Below are 23,808 nucleotides of genomic sequence, written 5' to 3' on the forward strand. Positions count from 1 at the left end.
TTTGAACCATGTACTTAAATTTTTTTCTCCCCTTTTTTGATAATAAATGGCTCTTTTTTTGTTACAATCATTTAAATACACCCATGCTTCATCTATTGTGATAATTGTTTTCCATTTTTCTTTGGATGAGTGTTTCTCATATAGAATTCTGCAGCGTGTCCTGCGTTGAGCGATATGCTTTGGAAGAAGACGATGCACATTGCGTTTTTTCGCTTTCTTAAGATTTAAATAAACGTTTATCATTTTGTTTACAGTGGACACTAAGCATTGTAATGATTTTGCAACTGTCCTTTGACTAGGCGGATTTTCTTTTAACATTAAACAACACAGGCATTCCCAAATTATGTCGAAGATGTCCGTTTTTTCCTTGGATACTTGTTTGGAATTTTTGTCCCACTTGAGGCTCCGATTTGACATTTTTTTCCTTTCTTGTTGATGATATTACCTATCGACGCTTTAGATATCACAAAACCATGACTCTCACATCGTTTTTGGATAACGGAGTATGCATATTTCTCTTCGGAAAGAGCGTAAATGTAGCCTTTGAACCACTGCTTTGTTAAATTTGCTATTTTGAATAAAAACAAAATTTTCAAGCCATAGACGATAATTTTGACTTTTTAAAACATAGTAAAATTGTAATTACTTCTTTTGCAGCAAACAATTTTTTATTACCGCTTACCAAAATCCTCTAAAAAAATGTGCGAACAGCCTCTATATTGAGGTAATTGTGTATTGTGTTGAACTATCTGAATTCATGAAGGAAGAAGCTAAAAATTAATTAAAACATCATGCTAATAAGGAATCAAATCAATTTTTCTTTATTAATGTCTTGTTAGACTATACAGCATATTAATGTTTTATTATCAAAACCATAACCCAGAGTATCTATTAGAAATTGAACTTCAAATATTTGTTCTGATAATATTTGGTTGTTTTAAAAATATCCAAATCTCTTTAAAATTTTATTAATCCACTGTACATTTTAAATTTTGGATACAAGATGATCATGCTATATGACATGTATGATGATGATGATTAGATACAGAATATCAAATTTCACAAGTTGTTCTAAATTGATAAACTGTAAGAACATATGAAGAAATTGTACAAAATAATTTAATTACGTTACTATTAAGTAATGTGTCATTTTGAATGATGATGTTCCTATAGTAGTATTAGAATAGAATATTGTATAGCAGATTGCTACTGATTATGGAAAATTGTATATACAGTGGCTCCCAAAAGTGTTCATACACTTATGATTTTCATTGAAATAGAGCTCTTAATTAATGGATAGAGTCCTATTTCAATGAAAATCATAAGTAAACTTTCTGAATGAGATTTTAACAGTAAGATCTGTAATCTATTCATAACAAAATTATATGAAATATTTTTTAAATATAGCGAAACTTTATTTTTAAGAAATTAATAATCAAAAAATGACAAACATTTTATCTCACAAAAGTCTTTGTACACTTCAAAAAAAAATTTGGCATATTAGTAAATATTTTCGTTAAATTAATATTAATAGGATATCCTTTAGCATCCACAACAGCTTTTAAACATCTGGGAATAGATTTTACTTTTTTTTGGGGGGGGGTAATTTCTGTATCAATGTTTATCCATTCTACCATCATGGCTGTTTTGAGTTCGCTTTTCATTTTGATGTCCTGTTTTCATACCCTAACCTCCAAATTTTTCCAGATGTGTTCTATGAGGTTTAAATCTGGCAACTGAGGTGGTGGTTTCAAAATCTGTGGACAATTATAGATACTACAGGTGAACGTTGAAAGCCGTATACTTAGGATCATTATCATGATTAAAAATAAAGTTGTTTCCAATACCCAAATTTTGGGATGATAATTTTAAATTGTCTCTTAAAATATTTAAATAAAGAGAATGATTCATTATGTCATCAATAAATACCAACCTGATGCTGTCATGCCCCTTCACACAAGACCACCTCCACCGCCATGCTTAACTGTTCCAACTAAGTTCACAGAATGAAGTTCCTCATTTTTTCTTCTCCATACAGTTATTCGACCATTGGAACCAAAAATATTAAATTTGCTTTTGTCAGCAAATGGGGCATTATTCCAGTACGTTTCGGGTGTATTTATCATTGATTTTGCGAATGAAAACCTAACAAAATTTCTGCCTTTCTGTTTTTTTCAATAACAAATTTTTTTTTACGGGCAGAACGCCCATGTAATCCAGCTTCTCTGAGAAATCGTCGAACAGTTTAAGGTGAAATTGAAGTAGAAAACTTTGCATTAAATTCTGCAGAAACTTTTACAGCACTCAAACATAAGTTTTTTTACAAATTTTCTAATAATAAATCTCTCATCACATTTAGTTAACTTTCTTGGTCGACCTTTTCTTACCTAGTTTTCAATCTGATTTTCTTTTTAAAGCATTTTATCACATACTGCTTTGTAGAATGGGATAAATGAATTTATCATTTTTTGATTATTAATTTCTTAAAAATAAAAGTTCGCTATATTTAAAAATATTTCATGTAATTTTGTTACGAATAGATTACAGATCTTATTATTAAAATCTCATTCAGAAAGTTTACTTTTAATTAATGGATAGAACATCCAATTTTAGCAGCATCCATTAGATTTTCAATGAAAATCATAAGTGTACGAACACTTTTGGGAGCCACTGTATATATATATTAGTGTACAAACTTAAAGAAAACAACTTATAGAAAGGTGATGCATATGCAGATATTGGCACCATGATGTCAGAGTACGTCACAGCATACAAAATAAAATGCTTCTGCAGGTGCGAGATTCTGTGTGCAGTATGGCTACAAGAAAATATCAAGACACCTTTACATGTGGTAGAGTGATTGACAAGCTTAAGGAGAAGTGTAGTTTGATGTCTATTGCCCAAGAGTTTGGAATTGATAAAAATGGTATTTCATGAGCTTGAAAAGGTCTAATAAATCTTCTAAATGGCAAGCATAGCTGTAAAAAAAAATTGCCATTGCTGGCCAAAGAAAAAATAGTGACTAAATGGTCAATATAATTGTCCTGCAGGTGAAAAGTGATTGAAACTATTCATCTGCTATCCTGGCCATTGACAGTATAGTGAACATAATGACTTGGACACCTCATGAGTGGAGTCACACTTTCTTTATTGGTGACAGTTTTTTCAGTCTGACAAATAATTCTTGGCACCAAACTAAAATGGAGGGAAGTAGAGAAATGCTTTTATTATACTACATCGGAGAAAGAAACCATTGTGGGTCATCTTGGCATGTTTGTATGGAAAGCCATTATGATGAATGGATGGATGATATTCCAAATTTTCAGTCGGAAATCACTTACTGTAAGTTATTATTGTGATGAAATTATTGTCCCCCACATGCGTCTTTACGCATTGGTCCTAATTTTGCTTTTATGGATGAAGATGCATTGCCATGTAGGACTTTCATATCTTTTCATTGCCATGTAGGACTTTCCAGGAGCTCCTCAATTAGCGTCTATTGAGGAGCTCCTGGAAAGTTAAGATATTCACAGAATGTGTTGGCCAGCATGCTTGCCTGATTTAATTCCCGTTGAACATGTGAGAGCGATGCCTGGCAGCACGATCTTACACTCTGGAGAACACCAGACAACTGAAACAGATTTTTTCTTGAAGTATGAGAACTCTTACTCCAAGAGCTGTTAGATAATCTGGTGTTGAGCATCAACAGGTTGGTGCAATGCAAGCACTGCAGTTTAGGGGGTGATATCGCTTTTTGGTTTGCTGTTGACCCTCTCAGCCATACAGTAAGTGTTGTTCTGTCAATTCCCGTGCTGTATGCATCCTATTCGTTTTTTTTGCTACTATACTTTTCTTATCCTTTAAATAGTACATTGTACCTCTGTAGGATGAATTTCAGGTCTCCTAATTTATTTTCTTTGCAGAATAGTGGCCCAAATCAGAAAAGTTGCTTAAGTTTTGTCCTCTAGTGTACTTTCACATTAGATTACTTTAACACCATATGCAGGATTTTGTAAAAAAAAAATAGTTTGATGAATTTGTTGCTTTGCATGGGTGCCCAAATGAAACAATATATATATATATAATTTATAAAAAGTTTCCAAGATTATAATTAAATGTATTGGGCATATGCAAAATTTCTATGCACATTTGTAGATGCAAACTACTATCTGTAAATTTAATTCATGAAAAAGACTGTGCGACTGTGAGAAAGCATGGAAAGTAGATCATATATATATATATATGTATTGAATTTGGCAGAATAGCTTATGTATTTAATGATTAACACCAAACATTAATGTATGAGGTTGTTAAAGGCAGTCTTACAACTATAACAAAAATCAAAGAGAAAGAATGCAGTTCATGGTAATACATTGTTAATGCTTTTGAAAACTTTGGAATGGAAACAGGAAGTGTAAAGAGCCATTACATTCCAGACATTCCTTAGTAAATTTCGAAAAAGTTCTTAATCGTAGTTAAATGATCCACATCCAGCTGTCCACAAACTGACAGAAATGTTGTTAGGAGAGAACAGTAATCAAAAGATAGATGCTGGAGCTTTGGTTCATGATGAAGTTCAATTAATGTGTACCATATCAGCTTTCTGTGAAGCAGTGAGAGGGCTGGTAGTTGTGTTTCTTTATTTGCTCATTACAGAATTAAATCATTTTTTGACTGTTACAAGAGATGATAAATAGGTACTTTACAGCAATGTCAGGAGTTAAAGAACTATGTGCTGAGTTTTACAAATCTGTGCCACTGACCTCAAATAGGGCCAAGGTTTTACTTTGGTTTATGGTTTCATATCAAAGGAATATTCATTCAGAAAAGTGCAAATAACTAATCAGAGGAACTTTATTAGAGAAGGATTATACCTAAGTAGCCAGTGCTCATCCATGCAAAAGTATGATTTTTCACTGCAAGTATCAGACTTCTTGCTCCTATAATCACTTGGCTAAGATTTAAGGAAATAAATATTTTATTCAGAAATGTATTCAAAATCTCATCTTAAATTTTTTGTGCATGTTACCTCATATTTGGTGTCAGTATTGCTTTTTCTGCATCCATGTTAATCTATTAAAGATAATTTAAGTTTCACAAAAACCATTATGAAAGTGCTTATATGTTTTTGAAGAAATTTAATTTTCTAAATGAAATGTGCAGTTAGCATTGCATACAAGATAGTGGTGCTAACTACTTTTACTAGTAAAATTAAAACATGAAGAATTTTTACCAACTATGGTATAAAACTTTAACATTTAGCATGTAGCCTGTCTGAAGTAGCACTTTTAAAATTATAATGTGCATTTTTTCTGGAACCCTTATTCCACACTTTTGATTACTTCAAAATATGAAAATTTGTGTACAAGCTATAAAAATGATAAGAGATTCAAGTTTAGATTACAAATTCTGCAAAAGATATATCTGTTAATGACAAAGAAAAGTTGTCATTAATAAAATTTTAATGAAAAATTGTCTTTTCTACGAGACATTCCATTTGTTGTCTTTCCTATGGGATATGTGATTTGTTTCTTTTAACCATTAGAGAGCAGTATCTAATTTCAGTGCTTGCATAAATGTGATTCAACATTTAACATATTTTGATATTTATTATAAGTATACTGTTGCATGCTATGGGTTTGTTGATATTTCCAAATGATCACTCCGGATAAACAGGAAGAAATTAACAATTTATTATATAAAAATCGACAATACACAGCACAATAACTACAAATAACTTTAACAGAATGCAGTATTAAACATTTCCTTCTTGGTGCACAAGAAATATCAGAGAAATATTTATCCAAATCACTTCCATAGTAAACTCTCGATTCAGCTAATGCTAAATCTCACACTCAGTAACAACTAACTAACAGCAACATCCAAGCTCTCAGAGCTGTATTTATATAGTGTAATATGAACTTCAGGAAATTTTGAGAAGAATCGAATGCCAAGGCTCGTGAGGAACGCATTTGCTCATACCTTGTAATCCACTTGAGCTATTTTTACAATTTAAATGTTACCACGCTTAAAATTGCAAGATCAGCAGTTCCAAATAAAATGCAAACATTTATGGGGAAAAAAAAAAAAAAATGTTCACAAATGTTAAACAAACCCTAAAATATGCAAATATCTAAGAGCATTATTATAATATTTATTGTATTGTTACATACTATAATGCAATAAAAGAATTTGGATATTTGCAGATATAAACAATATATAGATACATAAATATATAAAGAGAGAGGCAATGCGAGACAAGTATTTTTGCCTAAGTATGTTGCATGGAAAAGAATGAAAGATGGTCTTTTTTTTGTAGTCTGTGTATGTGTTTCTTCTGCACAACTAATTCATGAAGATCTTAAAAATATGATTTTTAATCATGAATGACTGAATTTATTTAAAAAAAAGTTTTATTATTCTATAAATTTAACCTGTTTCGAAATTAAGATTTTATGTCATTCATGGCTCATGGCAATTAAATCTTGCGCCTCTTCACCAGACTACAATTTTAAAATCATTGCTGTTAGGTTTTTATGTCCATTTGCATAATTCATTGTTAATTCAGAAGTTGGTCAGCTCTGATGTTTCCATTGTGATATCATATCATTTTAGTTAACATTATTATATAGAATTATTCTCTTAATCTGTTAAATTTTATAAACACGTACATATTCTTTTCCCCTGAAAATATGCTTAATATTCTATACAATTTATGTTCCTTTAATTTATTGTATAAATATATTTAAACATATATCTAAAGCATATTTTTTTTTTTTTTTTTTTTGTATAGATATATGCGAAGATCAAGATTTGAAGGATCGTATAATGCAACTGAAGAACGAAATAGAGACAAAGAGGGCATCTCAACCTCAAAAACTAAGAAGATCTCAGAGCCAAAACACAAGAAGGTATATTATTTTAGACATATTGAAATTCACACTCGACATATTATGCCTCACAGTTTAAAAAATTATATCTAATACAGAACATGTTTTAAATATTAGTTCATCTCATAGTCCTATTAATAATTCAACTTGCATATTAATAACTTCTGAAAAGCTGCAGCGTCATAATTGTTTATTCATTAGATTTGTCCTTTATTTTATAAAAAAATTAGAATATTTTCCACAGTCATTGTTCTAATAACTGATTAGTTTATACAGTATAAAATCCCGGACATCCAGTATCACTCCCATTTTTTTTTTTTATTGGGGAAATATTGATTAACAATTTAATGGGAATTCTTGTGACAATAATTAAACATGAACTTTGTAACTCAACAAGAAATTGTCTGTCTATAAAATCAAAGAGAAAGTGTTAATTAGTACATTAAAAGAAATGTTTAATGAAGCAAACAAATAAATATCGAGCTTTTTCTTTGGAAATTTTGATTCTGTTAATCTTTTCACGTGAACTATTTCATAGACTAATTACATACTTGCCAGCGTAAGACGCTCAAAAGTCGGGAGATTTTTCTCAATGACAGAGATTTTTTAAATGATAAAAATATATTTTTAATAATGATTTAACTTTAAACAGTTACTAATTAATATTTGTTTAATATTTTTATTAGCTACTTAAGTGCAAACAATATAAAAATACTTGCATAATTTTATTTATTTATTTTTTATTTATATCTTTTAACAATATACTATATTATATATGTTACTGTGAAAGACTGAAATTGGAGAATGTCGACTTTCACCAGAGAATATCAACATTCACCAAATACGTCGGTGAAAGACCGAATATTTCACTACATTCTTGTATATTCGGACCCTCACCGGTGTATGTCGACAATCACAGATATGCTCTGGTGAAAGTCAAAAAGAGAGGTCATAAAGTGCCGTAATAGTTTAAGTTGTTGCAATAAATAAGATTTGAATCGCATAATTTAGTAAGTTTTTTATGACTGTTATTTTATTTTCTCATTTAGAACGTACTGTATAATTGTATACATTAACAACTTTTTGCTCCTTTGTTTTTCAGAGAAAAATTTAATTTCTCATTTTTTAATAGAACTCTTGTTCTTGTGCTTTTGTAAACATACATGTTTGAGAACCTTGGCCCTTCCAACCGTGCAAAATCTTAAAGACAAATGGTACAACATCACAAATATATTACATTTCCTAGAGGAAATAATAGAAGGAAAGCCATCTGTGTACGATTTCTTAAACTGTTTCTTGAAAGCACCTACACTCGCGCCGCTCGGCAATGAGACGAACGAAATAACAGATCTTGCCTTGTGCTTAATGACTAATGCATGTTAGGTGACACACATTGGAGAACTGGAACACAACGTTTTCCGACACACGTATTCTTCACTTGCAAAGCAGAAGCGCACCATAATTTCTCACCGATGAAACGACTTTGGTTTTCTTTTATATGTAATCTAGAGAAAAACCAACAGATGCCCAAAGTCACTTTTTTTTATGCAAATAATGAATTATTAAGCCCAAATACATAATAATAGTGAAAAATTTTAAAACTAAGAGAAAGTCGGGAGAAATGCGCTGTAAATTGAGTTGGCGAGAGAATGGTCGGAAATCAGGAAAGTTGTCAACTCTAATTTTACGTATTAAATCCATTTAATCAACTATTCAATCCGCAAGATCCAGAAAAACAAATCGGCAGGGTCTGCCATTTTCTGTTTCTTATCTATCGTGTTGTAAATTTTAAACTCCCACAGTAAACTAAATTTCCTTGAACCTTACTTAATGTAGAGAATGCGTGGGGCATAAATGTCCCAGATCAAGAAAGGTTTAGGTCATAAATTCTTCAGATTTTAAATTTTAAAATTTCTGAGTCATCTTGCTAGATTTAAACTTATGATCTAAATTCTGGAAAATTTATAAATCTGGAATTGCTGAAGTCCTGAAGATTCTGTATCTCGGACTTTGCACTGTAAAGCTCTATTCTCTACATGTTTGTAAATTAAATATTCATTACGATTTTCACTGTTTTACAAAATGATACAAGTGTTATGAAAATGGTTTTCTGGAAAAAATCTTTAATAAATGGAGACATATATCTTATTCAAATCTGCACGTGAATCGCAGAAAAGACTCATCTCGAACTAGAAGAGAAACATGCCAAAGTAAAATTTAAAGTTAGGTATAAAAGTAACTTTAGTTTTATATAGATTTTGAATAAAACTTCAAGTTTTAAAGGCAATCAGACACAGGTTCCTTTTCTTCAAAAGCAAAAGAGACTCGTGTTTGTTCAAAAGCAAAAGAGACTCGTGTTGACTCGTGTATCTGCAAAGTTTTATTTAACATCTACAAACTAAAGCTGCTTTTTTGCTAGTTTTAGACATCTATCTATTAGAATTTAAATGCTTGAAGATAACAACATGCATATATATAATACTAGTTTGAGCAAAATCAGTGAAAGAAATCCTGATTATCTTATCTGAGGAAAAGGTTATAGGTGTAAAATTTTAAAGTTGATAAAATGTCAAGTTTTTTTAATAGGATTATATATAAACAGCTACACCAGACCTGTGTCAAGCCTATTTAATCTACTAAGTCATTATGACATAATAGCATCTTAGGAACTTATAGTTCAGTAGTACTTTTATAGGCATTCTGATAGTGATGGATTTTTGCAAATGTACAGTACAACTTCAGTTTCATGATTGTTTTTATTGGTCTATTCCAGGGTTTCTTAAACTGTGGGTCACGGGACCTGCAGTAAGGGGTCGCCAAAAATTTTAGCAGTTTGATATTTCTGTAACTTACTGTAATAATTTTACAATTACCAAATATTTTTACACAATGTACCTGAAAATAGATAAAAATAAGTTTAAGACTGAAAAAAGTTTAAGAAACCCTGGTCTATCCTGAAACATGTAAAGCAAATGAAATTTTTTTTAAATGTTCTGTTTTTTATCTGTGTGTGTGTGCATGCTTTAAACGTAAACAGCCAGATGTAGACAGAAGTTTAATAACATTTTATAATATAAAGCATGCTTAAAATTGAGTGAGATGAATTAATGAAAACCCATACTTTTCCAAGTCTATTAACAGTAATTGTTTCAAGATTTGATTGTATTATATGGGATGTCCAATGTGATTTCTAGCTCCTGAGAATGAGAATATATACAAATATGAGATTCTAACATCTGTTTTATTATCTTTTAACATTATGTGTGATAGATCGAAAAGATGCATCTTATACATGAAACTTGAGTCATTCATGTCATTAAGATTCATTTTGAGAAAATTCTAAATTTTATTTTTGATAGAGAAAAGCTTAAAATCTATAATAATTCAAATCTTCATACATTTCCTTTTCTGTTGATAAGGATTTTATGAAATTAAAAAACTCATATCTTGCCCTGAATTGTAATTCAGGAAAATATATATTCTAATAATGGCTTTTTATATTACACAGTCAATCTGTACGAAGAACGAGCATCAGAGATAAATCTCTCATATCTCGAAGGGAAGCACGAGAAGAAGCTAGGATGAGGCATGAACAGCAAGTGCAGAGTAGCACGGATGATGTATGTAAAAGATATTTCATTTAATGCAATATTAACTTCTATCAAAATGTCTTAAAACATATTTTATGGATAATTTGAATTTTTATTTTATTTAACATTTTGGATCAGAAGTTTGATAATATACACTGCCGGACACTGAAAATGCAACACCTAGTCGCCATGTACAAGTGTGGTGTCAATATGGAAATAGGTCCAATCCGGCAGCAATTGTGGAACGCTCCACCATGCGACATCATGGTTTAGGGTTCAATTGCTTACGATTCCAGATCACCACTAGTTCGTATTCAGGGCACTATGACTGCCTACTGATATGTGGATGATATGCTGTAGCTGACGACACTTCCCTGCATTCAGAGAGTGCTCAATGTCAGCAGTATAACACCCGACCACACACTGCTTGCATCAGTCAATGTGCTCTGCAAGGTGTACGAATGCTTCCCTGGCCACCGTTTTCTCCTGATTTCTCACCAAACAAAATACATTTGGAATGTGATTAGATGCCATTTTCAGACCCTACCATTGCCACTCTACCATGTTCAGAAGACAACCTGTGGCAAATGGTGCATAGGAAATAGTGAGCCATTCCTCAGGACACAATCCGTAGTGTCCTTGACTCGGTACCTAGATGTGTTGCTTCGTGTATCGCCGTCCAGGGTGGTTCCTACAAACTATTGAGCCAACGCTGTTCTTGCTCTGTATGCATATGATTTCAAAATAAAGATCACTTATTGTTTGTTGCTATCTTTTTCTGTTTGACAAGTTTCATCACTTTCTAGCCACACCTTCTTGGTGTTGCATTTTCAGTGTCAGGTAGTGTTTATTAGGCTTTTTTAAATGGGAAGGGGGGAAATGAATTTTTGTTATATTTTGCTAGTACTTTCAGTCAACTATACATTCCTCTTCTTAATCAGGAATTCTTTAAATTGAAAATGGAATATAAAGTTTCTACATATTCCATTTACACTTTAAAATGTTCAGTGAATCCACAGAATTTATCTCTAAGGTAAGTGAAAATTTTTGTTTATTAAAGATAATAATTCATAAATAATAAATATGCGAGAATTATCACTAAAAGCATTTTGATTTTTTAAGGGATATAATATTCATATAACTAATCATGTATTTAAAAGAAGAAATAACTATGCAAGAGATTTGAATAATTTACTCACACTTTTAGATCCACATTTCATCATAGTCGAAGTTTAGCTTATAATTTTAGCTATTTTGTTGTTTCAGACATCAATATTACCTATTTAAGCATAATGTACTGGAGCTTTTAATCAATATAAAAATTGAAATGAGCTAAATATTTCATAATACTTCTTTCTCAGTTTATATTGTAAAAAACACTTTTAACTATAGATTTGAAATTGCTGTAGACCACAAAATGAAACATATATAAATTTTATGGTTATCCAGTAGTGCTTAATAGCATTTGAAAAAATTCACTGGCTACTCAGAGTAAAAATAATACATATCATTTATTGACATACACAATTATTATATTAACTTGCATTTGGCTATGTTTGGCAATGCCCTAGCCAACTTTTGCTATGTAGCAGGGCTAAGTTAAAAATTCATTCTATACTCTTCACCAATAAGTACACTTTTTTCAAGCTATGTGTAATATATGCTGCTTAAGCTAAGTACATAATTACATTGGTGTGCAAAAATTAAGGACGAAGTTGAAAGATTAGCTTATCAGTGGAACAAAGACTACTCAGGAGGTCGACTAAGGTCAGGTACATTAGCACATTCACATATATACAGCTAGACGTATTGGGGGAGCATCGGAGGGATATAAAGATCGCTGGAGGTGTGAGCTCAGCATTTTGAGGAAGCTATTGCATGGCATATATCAGTTTAAATGACGTCGAGTTACTGCATCAATATGAAATGTTGAAGAATAAATCTGTTAGACGACATCTGGATGCTTTTTACCTAAGGTTGAATCATTGGAAAGACTGAGGAAAATCACAGTGTGACAAGTGTGGCTGTGGAGTTCGGGATTGCTCATGGATGAATCCATGAATAACCATAGCAGCAGAAGGAACAGTCCCCAAACAGTGGGAGAAATCTCAACACATGGAACAGGTGATTGGATGACTGATAGTACGTTTTACCATGGCCAGGAGGCTGCACAATGGTGGTCTGTTTGCATGACGACCTGCATGTTGTATTAATGCCTGCGGAGAATGCATTTTCTGTAGTGCAGGGAACACCAGAATTGGATAGGTAATTAATGGGGCTAAGTACACTTTATGGATGAGAGCGGATTTAGTCAGAGTTGCTATTTTAGATGCATGCACATCAGGAGAGAACTGGGAACATCCTTCAACATCATCAAAAGGGACCGGTTTAGAGGTCGTGGAGTTCTCATTTGGGGATACATGAATGATACTTGGTAGCCGTACTGACCTTCACTTCTTCCAAGGAGTTTCAGTGACCTGAGACTTCTATTGTAACGAGGTTCCTTCCTTACATGCGTCTTTTCACAGGTACTACCTCTTTATGTAAGATAACACTCCACTTCATTGCATACTGCCAAAGAGCTGTTGGAGAATGAGGACACGTGGATTGGTCGGCCAGGTCTCTGAATCTAAAATTCCATCAAGCATGTATGGGACTTTCTAGGAAGACGCGTGGCAGCACTTATTCCCAGTAATGATTTCGGAACTATGATTGGTGCTACAAGAGGAATGGGCAGCAATGCCTTAAGAATGTAATGACAACCCCATATTCAGCATGGGCAAATGATGTGAAACCTGAACAACAGTCAGAGGAGATCATACCCTTACTAAAGACTGGATATTTCTTCTGTTGCATTGTGTTCCATGCTTTTTCAATCAAGTTCCATTCTATCATTTTGATTGCTTTTTTGGGAAGTTTTGCTTACATTACCCATGTTCTTACATCTTGGGGATCTTATGGTATTATTTTTGTTGATTTGGAAAGCTTTTTTGCACATTATATTGAGAAAACTGTCTCGTCATTAGTTTTTGCACACCAGTGTGAACTGGTACCAAATAAGAATTCACCAATAATTACCAAATAAGAATATGACTATCAAAGATGTAACGGCTGGTCATTTCAGGTAATAGTTATTTTGCATTATTAACAGTACTACAGTGAGCAGCATTCATATTCTGTACTATTTTGCATCAAGTACCTCATTGGGAGGGACCTGCTTATACATTCTGCTGTACTCTGGGTGGCCTGGAATGGCAACAATATATCCTAATGCATAAAGTGGCTAATGGACTTACGACTCTTATACTCATGAAGATGTTCCTGGTCTTCATTTGGCATCATGATGAACCATAATAGCATTGTCCTGTCAAAGTAGGTCAGAGTGCATTTTCTCCATGAATACACTGTATCCAAAACTGTTATTTCCTAAGATGTGTTTAAAGTGTGCCTCAAATAGGGAAGCCATTAATCTAAAAAGCCATGGTCAAAACTTTTAAGAAAGTTACTTTTTTATGTCTTTGTTTTCATTCACTCAATATATGAAATGATAAAAAGTCTAGAGGCTTCGTTTTTGCTCCAAAAGTTATTGCCCAACTATAAACATATTACTATATTGATTTTGAGGTCTCTGATAATTTTTGTGCATAATTCATTATTTCATATGTAGTTGCAATAATAAGTGAAATTTTGAAGAATGGCATGTTTAGACTTTTTCTGTGAACAAAATTTAATCTGTTATTTAATAAAACTCGTATGCAATTTCAGGATGATGAAATCAAAGTTCAGCATGATATGAGAACATCAGAAAAAGAAATGTTACCAACAAACCAAGACTATAAAGATGACGATAATGCAATGCATTTAGTAACAAATAAAGATACACTGCAAAGAGTGAAAGCTAAGAATATGAAGGACACAATAGATATAAAAGAAGGTAACCAGTTCATTCCTCTTGACCAAAATGAAGATGATGTCCACATGCATACACAATATTTAAATGCTATTAATGATAGTATGACAGAAGAGTTTAATAAACAAGCTGATGATGCTTCATCGTGTGAACTCAATGAAACAATGGTAAGCACACCTGTAATACAACACGGTCAGTCTGAATCTGTCAAAGTTGAAATCCATGTCACAGTAAATACAAGTCCCACATATCCGCCAAATCACGGAACTCTGGCTGATCTTAAAAAACACAGATCAGACATGCGGAGTAGAAGCAGCCTGATGTTAACATCATCGCAGCAAGATATCTCAGAAAAAGCAGCTCGGAATGGCCATACTTTTAGTGCCACTTACTTGTATGATAGACCACCGTCACCAACAATATCTTTGAGACGTTTCTGCAGTGATCCTTCTGAAATTGTTGGAGGAGAGCCTCACAAGCAAGGTTGCTGTATTGTGATGTAATTTATTTAAACTATTGCTGTAAATATGTTACCTTTTTTTTAGCCATGAAAATTTATATATAAAGTGTATTTTCATTTAGATTAAAGCAGTAGAGCAAGTAATGTGCATTTCATGTAAGAAGAAAAATTAAACCTCTCACTTCGATTTCTTATAACATTCACTTTCATTATACCTTAATGATGATTTTTTGCACTGTACTGTCCAAGTATAAAATAAGGTAAGCCAAACAATTTCAAGCATAATTTAAATTGTAAAATAAATGCCAGTAATTTATATGAAACATGACTCAAACAGCAAACCGGTTAACTATGTGTTAATTATTCTCTGTATAATTTCGCATTTGATTGTCTATAAGGTAATATTAAAAATATTGACAATTGATATTTAGATTAGAAAATAGAGAGGATATTTTTTAATTACTAAATTGCTGTTTTACCCAAGGTTGCACCATTTTTATTTCTTGTCAGCACTTATAAAATTTTAACAAAATGACAAATTGGCCAGGATGCAGGAACATCATCATACAGTTCACTTCTCAATTTTAGAACCAAACCTGATTTATTCAAAAGAATGCTGTTCAAAATTATTCTTACGGTTTGCAGATAGGAAAACTTGATGCAATAGACTGAGTTATAAATAATTAAAATGAAGTTTACACTGATTGCCGAGGTCCGTTTGACTATGATTTTGTTAGGACATTGAAAAGAAGCCATTCTGTAGCTTAACACAAAGCAACTTTTGCTAAAATTTTTAATACAGAGATTTGAATTCAGATAAAACCTAAAACAGTTTTAATTAAATATTTAAAAGCAAATTTAAAGATCTGATTATATAGCAAAAAAATTAAACATATTTGATGTACAAAGAAAACCTACTTTTTCACAATAACAGATTTATTTAGCATATACTTTCCATTGACCTTGCTTCATTTTAAAGTACACAGTATTTGCAATGAAATATTTGTTTAGTTATATTGAAAAATTATTAAAAACTTATAATTATTACGTTCGCCAAGTAACTTCAACTTCATCTGTTCGAAACCTTGAATAGAAAATTTCTTGATTAAAATTAATTCTAGCTACAGTTTTAAACACTTGGAACTTAAAAATTCATCACCTGCAAATTTATTTTACCTTTGAGTGCATATCGTATCTTCAAATTTTGTCACTTGGCCAGACCGGAACATTTCCAAACCTGCATGAGCGATCATTGCTCCATTATCAATACAAAACCTGTAAAAAATATCTTAAAACAATCTGACATTTATTTAAAAGCAGTATAATTATAGCTGGAATGAAGTACTTGAACTTACATACTTACAGCGCTTGGTCTAAACTATAAAAATAAACGTTTTTATGTAGGGGGAAAAAATTAGGCATACTCTGAGAGAATTTCACACATTCTTTTCATAACTGCTTTTGTTTTCAACGATTACTTTATTCATCATTTTACACTGGATGCTGAACATTACAATTAATATCAAAATAAAATTTTAAAGAAAGTTTTAATCATCGATTCCATCGATAATTCGATGTTCCTGGCTGCATACCTAAAATTCTGGATTTTGATCCAACAGATGAAGGTTGTTTTTCTGCCTCTAACATCACTTGTCCACTTCAAAATATGAAAGATTGACAAGGAGTAAACAAAAGGGTTGAAATCAAAAGAATTGAAAATAATTCTGTTAATTCATTTTTTCTGAATTAACAGAACCTGAACTGTGAGAAATTTACTCTCATCAGCAACTATATAAATACTTTTTTAGAGAAAATGCTAATCTTACTCCATTCCTTAATTAAATTTGTAAAGAGAATTAACAAAACTGACCCATATCTGAATATTCTGAAACAATTATGCAAAAATTACATAACTTTAACACATTTACAAAAACAATTTTGCTAAGTAATTTTGGAAAATTCGCTTTATACCATTTACTGTGTTCCTTAACCCCTTCACGATGGGTGTATCATATATGCAGCAGTATTTAATCCTCTTACTTGACGGAAAGCTACTTAGCGCAACTCGCCTCTGAGATGGTGTGTTATTTTTTTAAATCAATTGTTTTGATTTTTTCTGTAATGGTATCTAACAGTAATAAAATCATAAATACAGTATATCAAGAGGTTCTAAAAAGATTTAATTAAAATCTAAATGCAAAATAAAATATTTTACTTATCTTTATAAAATGTAAAAAACCTTACTTAAATCTATATGCAAACATACATAAAAAATAATATACTATATGATTAAGTATAAGATGGAAGAATAACAGATTCAGACTATCATTAACACTTTCAGATTGAACTTTTTAATTATTCCCAGCATTAATCCTAGGAATCCCCTCATTTTAGGCACATCTACAGGAGTATGCTGATTTTGGATGAAGATGGATTCTCACTCATTATTGAAATTACTAGTTTATTCAACTATTATGTTCATTAGGTAATAAAAAATTGTAATCAGTTTCATTGACATAACTTTGAATTAAGTTTACTTTAACACTACTAGTACAAGTAGTATTAAATCTTCGGTGTCAAAATAGTCACTCATGGGCACTCTTTTATTAAAACCTTCTTGCTCTTAGACATTGCATTATTAGTTTAATTCTCTTAACCGGTGCAAAAAACTTATGTCTGCTATCTAAAGAAGATGCAAACTGAATACATACCAGAGTTCCTAAAATCACAGCTCAACTCCTAATCTTCCCATGGGGGGAGGGAATTGAAACATCAGAAACTGTTCAATGTTTATATCATGTGAAGCCTCAGCTGGGTTTTGTTTACTTTATATCATCTGCTCATACCTCTAAACCCAAAGAAGAAAGAATTTGTTTTAAATATAGCACTGAATCAGAAAGTACTCCACAGACCCAAAGTCAACAATAATATGTTTGAATAAGCTAACTGTAGAGGACATGGAGCACCATCTAGTGATTAAAAAAATTCTAAAAGAACATATATGTTTGAAAGTGCATATATGACACATCCGTCTGGAAGATCAATGCAAGTGGCGATGCACTCAATGCATCATCCGGCTGCTAGCAACATATGGGACTCATGCATATATGAAACACCCGTTTGCAGACGGTTCTCAGTTCAACAACACGAGGTCGCAAAGGGGTTAAATTCAAATAAAATGTAAAGATATTTTAAACATTACACAGGGAAATAAAAATGTTTAATTTTAAAAACATTTTTCTAAAAAAGTAGTTTTAATATATTACAGATATTTTAATGACACCATTATAAAGTTACAATTATTAAAAAAATCATGAAATTTGCAAATCACCTAATCAAAATTTTTGTAAATAATAAACACAAATTTGTTTTAAAATGTGAAAATGCTGATAAGTCACCACACTTGGCAACATAAAACAAAAGAATTCAGGTCCCGAAGAAGAAAGAATTTGTTTTTAATATAGCACTGATGTAATGAAGAGAACAAATTCAAGTAACCCAAATGTCTGCCAAGAGTATGCATTTATAATACAGATTTGGCAGTAAATCATGGCACATTTTTGTGCAACTATGGAGGGAAAATTGCAAAATTTGTGAAAAATTAATTTTGTACATAAAAATTGTAAAAACAAAATAATTTGCATAAAAATTTGTAAAAGGTATGCTTTTTTCTTTAATACAGAGTTGTATTTCATAGCAACCTCATACTTTAAAAATATACTATAGACGTCAATTCAAGTGATCAGCAGACACTGTCATTTAAATGGTTTAAATCAGATTATTTATTCTGAAACGATATTTGCCCAGAAAGAATGGCTTCGTATATAAAACCGCGTGAGAAAGTCATGAGATGTGCGTGGGGAGGATAAATAAAAGAAAAATGAATCAAAATCACATTCTATCAACATGAATTAAATCAAGGTCAAACTACCAATGCTCAGTGCTCTTACTCACTAGGTCTTTAGTAGATAACAACAAGTAATTTAACACTCTGTTAAAATACTTTTAAAACAGAATTTTTCAATTTAAAAGACTTAGTGTTTAAAAAAAATGTAATAAAATTCTATATATGAAATGTTCAAAATTACAAACACATGGTGTTCTACATAGAAAACATTTTCTTTCATATATTTAAGAATATATAGTTATTGATGAATTTCCTATGTAGAAAAGTAGCTTTTTCAAGCCACATAACTGATGGTAAATAGACAAATATTAAAAAAAATATATAATACCTCAATTAAAAATGCTTTTATAATAAAATAATGTAGAAGAAATTATGCAAATATATATATGTAAAGATTACCTTTCATCAGTTGCATATAATTTTGCACCTCTTTCCTCAGCCATAATATGCATCATTTCTTGTAATCTTTCATTGCCTGTAATAAATGGTATTTGTTTAAAAAGTATATTATACAAAGAGAAGTAACTGAAGCTATAGCATTTATATTTACATTTTATTAATGAATTGTTACTTAATTTACTTTCTTTTTCGCCTTTTTCTGCCATGAGATTTGCTCATTCTAAAGTTTATGCAGATTTAAATGGCAAGCACTTTTATATAAAGTTTAGAGTAAAAGAGTCTGGCCTGCGGTCCACTGCTTTGCTAATTGAAGGAAAGGTGTGTTTGCAATGCTAATGCTGGTCTTATTGTGAGTAATGCAGATTAAGGTTAGACGTACTAAAGGTCGCTGAACACAGGTAGTTAGAGTCTGAACAAACAGGGTGGTTGCGTGGGCATTTTTGTGATTTCCTGTGTGTATGTGTATACGAGCACGCTTCTCTTCCCTTTTTCCCATAAAGACATCCATCCCATTTGACAGATAGCCCTCGAGTGCTTTGGCATAATTAAACAAGCAAATAAACAAACCCATTTTGGCAAGCACATTTTTGAATTTCTGTCAGTTTGGATAATTGAACACCAAACCATCGATTGCAAGCTACTAGTACCTCGCGGGGACATTTTTGGTAGATTGCGTTAACGCTCGCATTGACTAAACCTTAATTCCTCCACGGAGCTCACGTTGACGACAACTGCTTGTTTCTATCGTGCAGTTGCCATTGTCAGCCTCATCTCATAGTTGATTGTATAGTCATGAGGTTGTGCACATTATGTTTTTTGTGCATGTATTAGACATTTGCTAACCTGGATAGTTTGATTTATGCATTGGTACTAAGTTAGGTTTGTTCGAACGATGGTGTGTTAAAGTAAAAAAAACTCGTCAATTTAATTCAGAATGGTAGCTGATTACTTCTTTACCTAACTAAAGGACAAATGAGTGTGTTTACTGCACTATACAAGTGTATCAGTTGGGAAGAAAGGAGATGTCGAACGTCTTTTCAAAACCGGTTGAAAAGTATTTCCCACTGAATTCTGCTCTATGGAAAGAAACAATAAGGCAACTAAAATCGAAACTTAATGCTCAACAATCAACTTTTTTAAAACCATTAAACAAGAATAAAGCAGCAACTGAGACATCATTCAGAGTTTCAAATATTATTCCACAGAATAAGAAACCACATGAACTGTATTTTTAGAAGCTGCAGATGCATTATTTGATAGTTTAAAAAATACAAGTGTTATAAAGTCTGCTATTAAATCTGTACAGCTTTCTGCAAAGGTTGAGGCAATGAGTTTGGTTTGGTTTATTTAATTATGGGAAAGCACACTAGGGCTATCTGCCTAAGGGAAGGGATGCCTTTGTGAAGGACTATCTAAGGGAATTGGCTCATATACACGTTACACATGGGGAAAACCACAAAAACGCCCATGCAGCCAGCCTGTTCGTGGGATTCGAACCTCGGACCGAACTACCAGTGTTCAGCGACTTTACCGCTCGGCCTCTGGTGAGCCATTGTGGCAATGAGAAGAATTAAGGCGATGAGTTCTGACGTTACCTGACAACCTTGATCGCTTCAGCTATTTCTCCCAACAAATTGATGTTTTTATAAGAATGGGTTTTGATAGTTTTGAGAGCTGGTAAAAATTATACTTTTAACAGGACATATTTTTAGCAGTTAAAGATCTTATATTCCTATAAATAAGTTGGTGGGCTTAGCAACTGATGGAGCTCCTGTGATGGTAGGCAGAGAGAAGGAATTCATAACCGTATGTTGTAAAGACAACACTTTTTCGAAATTTCTATCTTAGCATTGTGTAATACACCAAGAGTTACTGCGTGCAAAGTTTTCAAGTATGCACAATGTAATGAAAACAGTCATAAAATAGCGAACAAAGTTAGAGTACACGCAATTCAGAGATGTTTGTTCAGAGCATGGATTGCTAGTATGGTGATCTAGTGCTTTATGTGGAAGTTCATTGGTTGAGTAGAGGCAGAGTTTTACAGTGTTTTCAAGAGTTGCTCCCTGCTTTAGTAGAATTTTTTAAAGAACGGGGTGAAGCCTTCCATGAACTAGAAGATCTGGTTTGACTGCAGGATTTTGCTTTTCTTACAGACATTACCCAAAATTTAAATATCCTTAACTTGCAGCTTACAGGTACGAATAAAGATATCAGCTGAATAATTTCAGATGTTGCTTCATTCTAAAAAAAAGCTGGAACTCTGGGAAAAACATATCATAAAAGGTAAATACAAACACTTTGCCTGTTTGATGAACCAAAACCCTTGACGAGCAAGGGTCTTCAACGCCTCCTTACAGCAGTAATCAAGTCAGCAGTCACTTTTTTTTTAAGGTGTACGTAGAAAATCACTTTTCCTTTGGCATTTTTCTCGACATTATATCAGCATTTTCAAAATAGTGTCTCGATGTTCCTATAGTTCCAGCATATTTGAAGGGCACGGAACAATTTATTTCAATGTTTCTAAAGCTTCAGGCATATTTTCAAAACATAAAAACAGTTTGAATAGCAAGTTCAACTCTATTATCATCACCTCATCTTTTTTTTTTTCACTTAGCTGTTATTTCATAACATCATTCCTCAATTTAGGTTAAAATAACATGCCGAACAAAGATTAATTTAGAAGTTAAACAAAATTTAGTGCTATATTTGCACTAAATTTTGTTTCATAGGACAGTTTCGATGGTTTTACTGAACCATCATCCTCATTTGCACTTTAGCAACTGAGGATGATAGTTCCGTCAAAGCAACGAAACTAGTTGTGTGAAAATTTGTACGTATAATGCTGATTTTTGTTGTTTAACTTCAAAAATAACATTCCTCAACTCAACTACACTGACTTTGAAAGGCAGTTAAACATTAAGTTACACTGCTCCATGCTTTTCTATCAACGTTACCTGTAAGCTTCACTTTTTGTAAGGAAATATTTTTTTTCTATCATTTGAACGAAAGAAATCTGCTTTCTTGAAGTAATTTCAGAAAGCAGGATGTTATTTTATCCTAGAACAAATGGAATACATTTATAGCGTCTAGGATTAAAACTAAGCATTCTTTTTTTCTGATCAAGATAACAGTATTCTGCAGTATGCCTCTTTTCAACATATAATGACAAAATTTAATAATTAAAGTCAACTAGTGCAGTTTGCTGAGAAGAAAATGATACATATATGTGTAAGTAGTATAAAGTTTAGAGTGCATAAATATGTGTGTTATAATCCATAAACAGCAGAACTTTTCTTTTTCAGTAATTTATAATTTCATTTAAAAATTAATAAAATTCCTGCCTTTCATAATTTACACAGATAGAAGTTTTTTGGAAGGAGGTGTGAACCAGCATAATTTCAATACCAATAATTAAAAATCACCAATAACATATAAATACTAATAATTAAATTAATTTTACCAATAATTAAAGCTGAAATGAGGTATTAGAGCAGTGTTTCAAAACGAGTGTGTGTGTGTGTGGGGGGGGGTAATTGTATTGTTAAAAAGGGCAATTCGAAAATGGACTCTTCCAGAGTTTAAGGGAACAAGGTATGTTCAAATTTCCAAATTTTGTTCAAGAAGTTGAAATTTCATACTTTTATTTTAAAAAAAAAATAATAATGTAACTGATGTATATATAAAAAAGTTTTTAAATTGCAGTGCATTTTAAATATTTTATAAAGAATTTTCGCTTAGACATGGGCATTTAAATGCTTAGATATTTCTTCCTAAAACCTATCATTCAAGTGTCTTTCGTGACAACATTTCAATTTTTGGCTATTAAAAATTATCTATATGCTAGAATTTTAGAGGGGACTAGGTGGGGCATAGCACAAAAATGGTTGAGAAAAACTGTATTTGAGCATAAAAGCAGAGTTAATCTTTCAGTAAATCCCAGATGGTATTTTAATCAGTATCATAATGCAAGTTAAAAGCTCAAATTCAATTTCATTACAAACATGCCCCATGAGAATTGTTACACTTATAGTTCGAAAATCTTCGGGGCATTAATTGATAATGCTTCAATGCTTTCCTTTACCATGAAATCATTACTTAAAATAGGTTAAAACATTCAATTATAAGAAAAGAGATTTTATTGTTTATACATTAGGGAATGACAATCCAGAGGAAAAATTATTAGGACTAACAAGAATCCAATTAAACAGTGTAATGACACGAAGACAAAAACAGAACTTGAAGTGTTAAGCACAGAGAAAATTACAAATGGACATGTTTGCACCCCAAACAGATCGACAAGGAAAATGTTATAATGCCGCTACGTGATCCGACCTATATTTTGTGACAGCACCAAGCCACTGAAGTTTTAATAGGTGCAGAATACTTTTGGGAAATAAACTCGGGTGAATGCAAAATTATAAGCAATATTTGAATCGCCGTAAAGACATTAATCAGAGTATGTATTCAAGGTCAAACATCTAATGTTTCTCAGTGAAAAAATGCTAAATAATTTTTGTGTAGTGTTGGCATCAATAGCCTTCATACATGGCTACAAAAATAAACAAAAGAGTATTAATGATGGGTTCAATGACTGTCAAATAAATTAAGAACTGAAGAGGTTTTGGCAAATTTAATGGGTGTTAAATCTCAGT

General features: G+C 32.0%; 2 protein-coding genes across 6 annotated transcripts in view; one reads left to right on the plus strand and one right to left on the minus strand.

Moving 5' to 3' along the window:
• LOC118196986 (protein phosphatase 1 regulatory subunit 16A-like) overlaps positions 1-14,994 on the plus strand; it is a 166,441-nt gene extending 151,447 nt beyond the window's left edge. For all 4 annotated transcript variants that reach the window (XM_085822864.1, XM_085822865.1, XM_085822866.1 and 1 more), the window contains 3 exons: positions 6,794-6,911; positions 10,399-10,510; positions 14,246-14,994. In XM_085822864.1, coding sequence (XP_085678990.1) covers positions 6,794-6,911; positions 10,399-10,510; positions 14,246-14,893 — 878 coding nt within the window. In that variant the 3' untranslated portion in view covers positions 14,894-14,994. The remainder of the gene's footprint in view (positions 1-6,793; positions 6,912-10,398; positions 10,511-14,245) is intronic.
• The window catches only part of Tcs3 (Probable tRNA N6-adenosine threonylcarbamoyltransferase Tcs3), a 67,622-nt gene continuing 49,485 nt past the window's right edge, over positions 5,672-23,808 (minus strand). For both annotated transcript variants that reach the window (XM_085822867.1, XM_085822868.1), the window contains exons 11-13: positions 19,157-19,232; positions 16,027-16,125; positions 5,672-15,934 (exon numbers count right to left, since the gene is read on the minus strand). In XM_085822867.1, the coding sequence (XP_085678993.1) occupies positions 15,895-15,934; positions 16,027-16,125; positions 19,157-19,232 (215 nt within the window). In that variant the 3' untranslated portion in view covers positions 5,672-15,894. The remainder of the gene's footprint in view (positions 15,935-16,026; positions 16,126-19,156; positions 19,233-23,808) is intronic.

This window comes from Stegodyphus dumicola, chromosome 8 (genome assembly GCF_044657685.1).
Source record: "Stegodyphus dumicola isolate Sdum_Otavi_A_Nest chromosome 8, ASM4465768v1".
NCBI lineage: Eukaryota > Metazoa > Arthropoda > Arachnida > Araneae > Eresidae > Stegodyphus > Stegodyphus dumicola.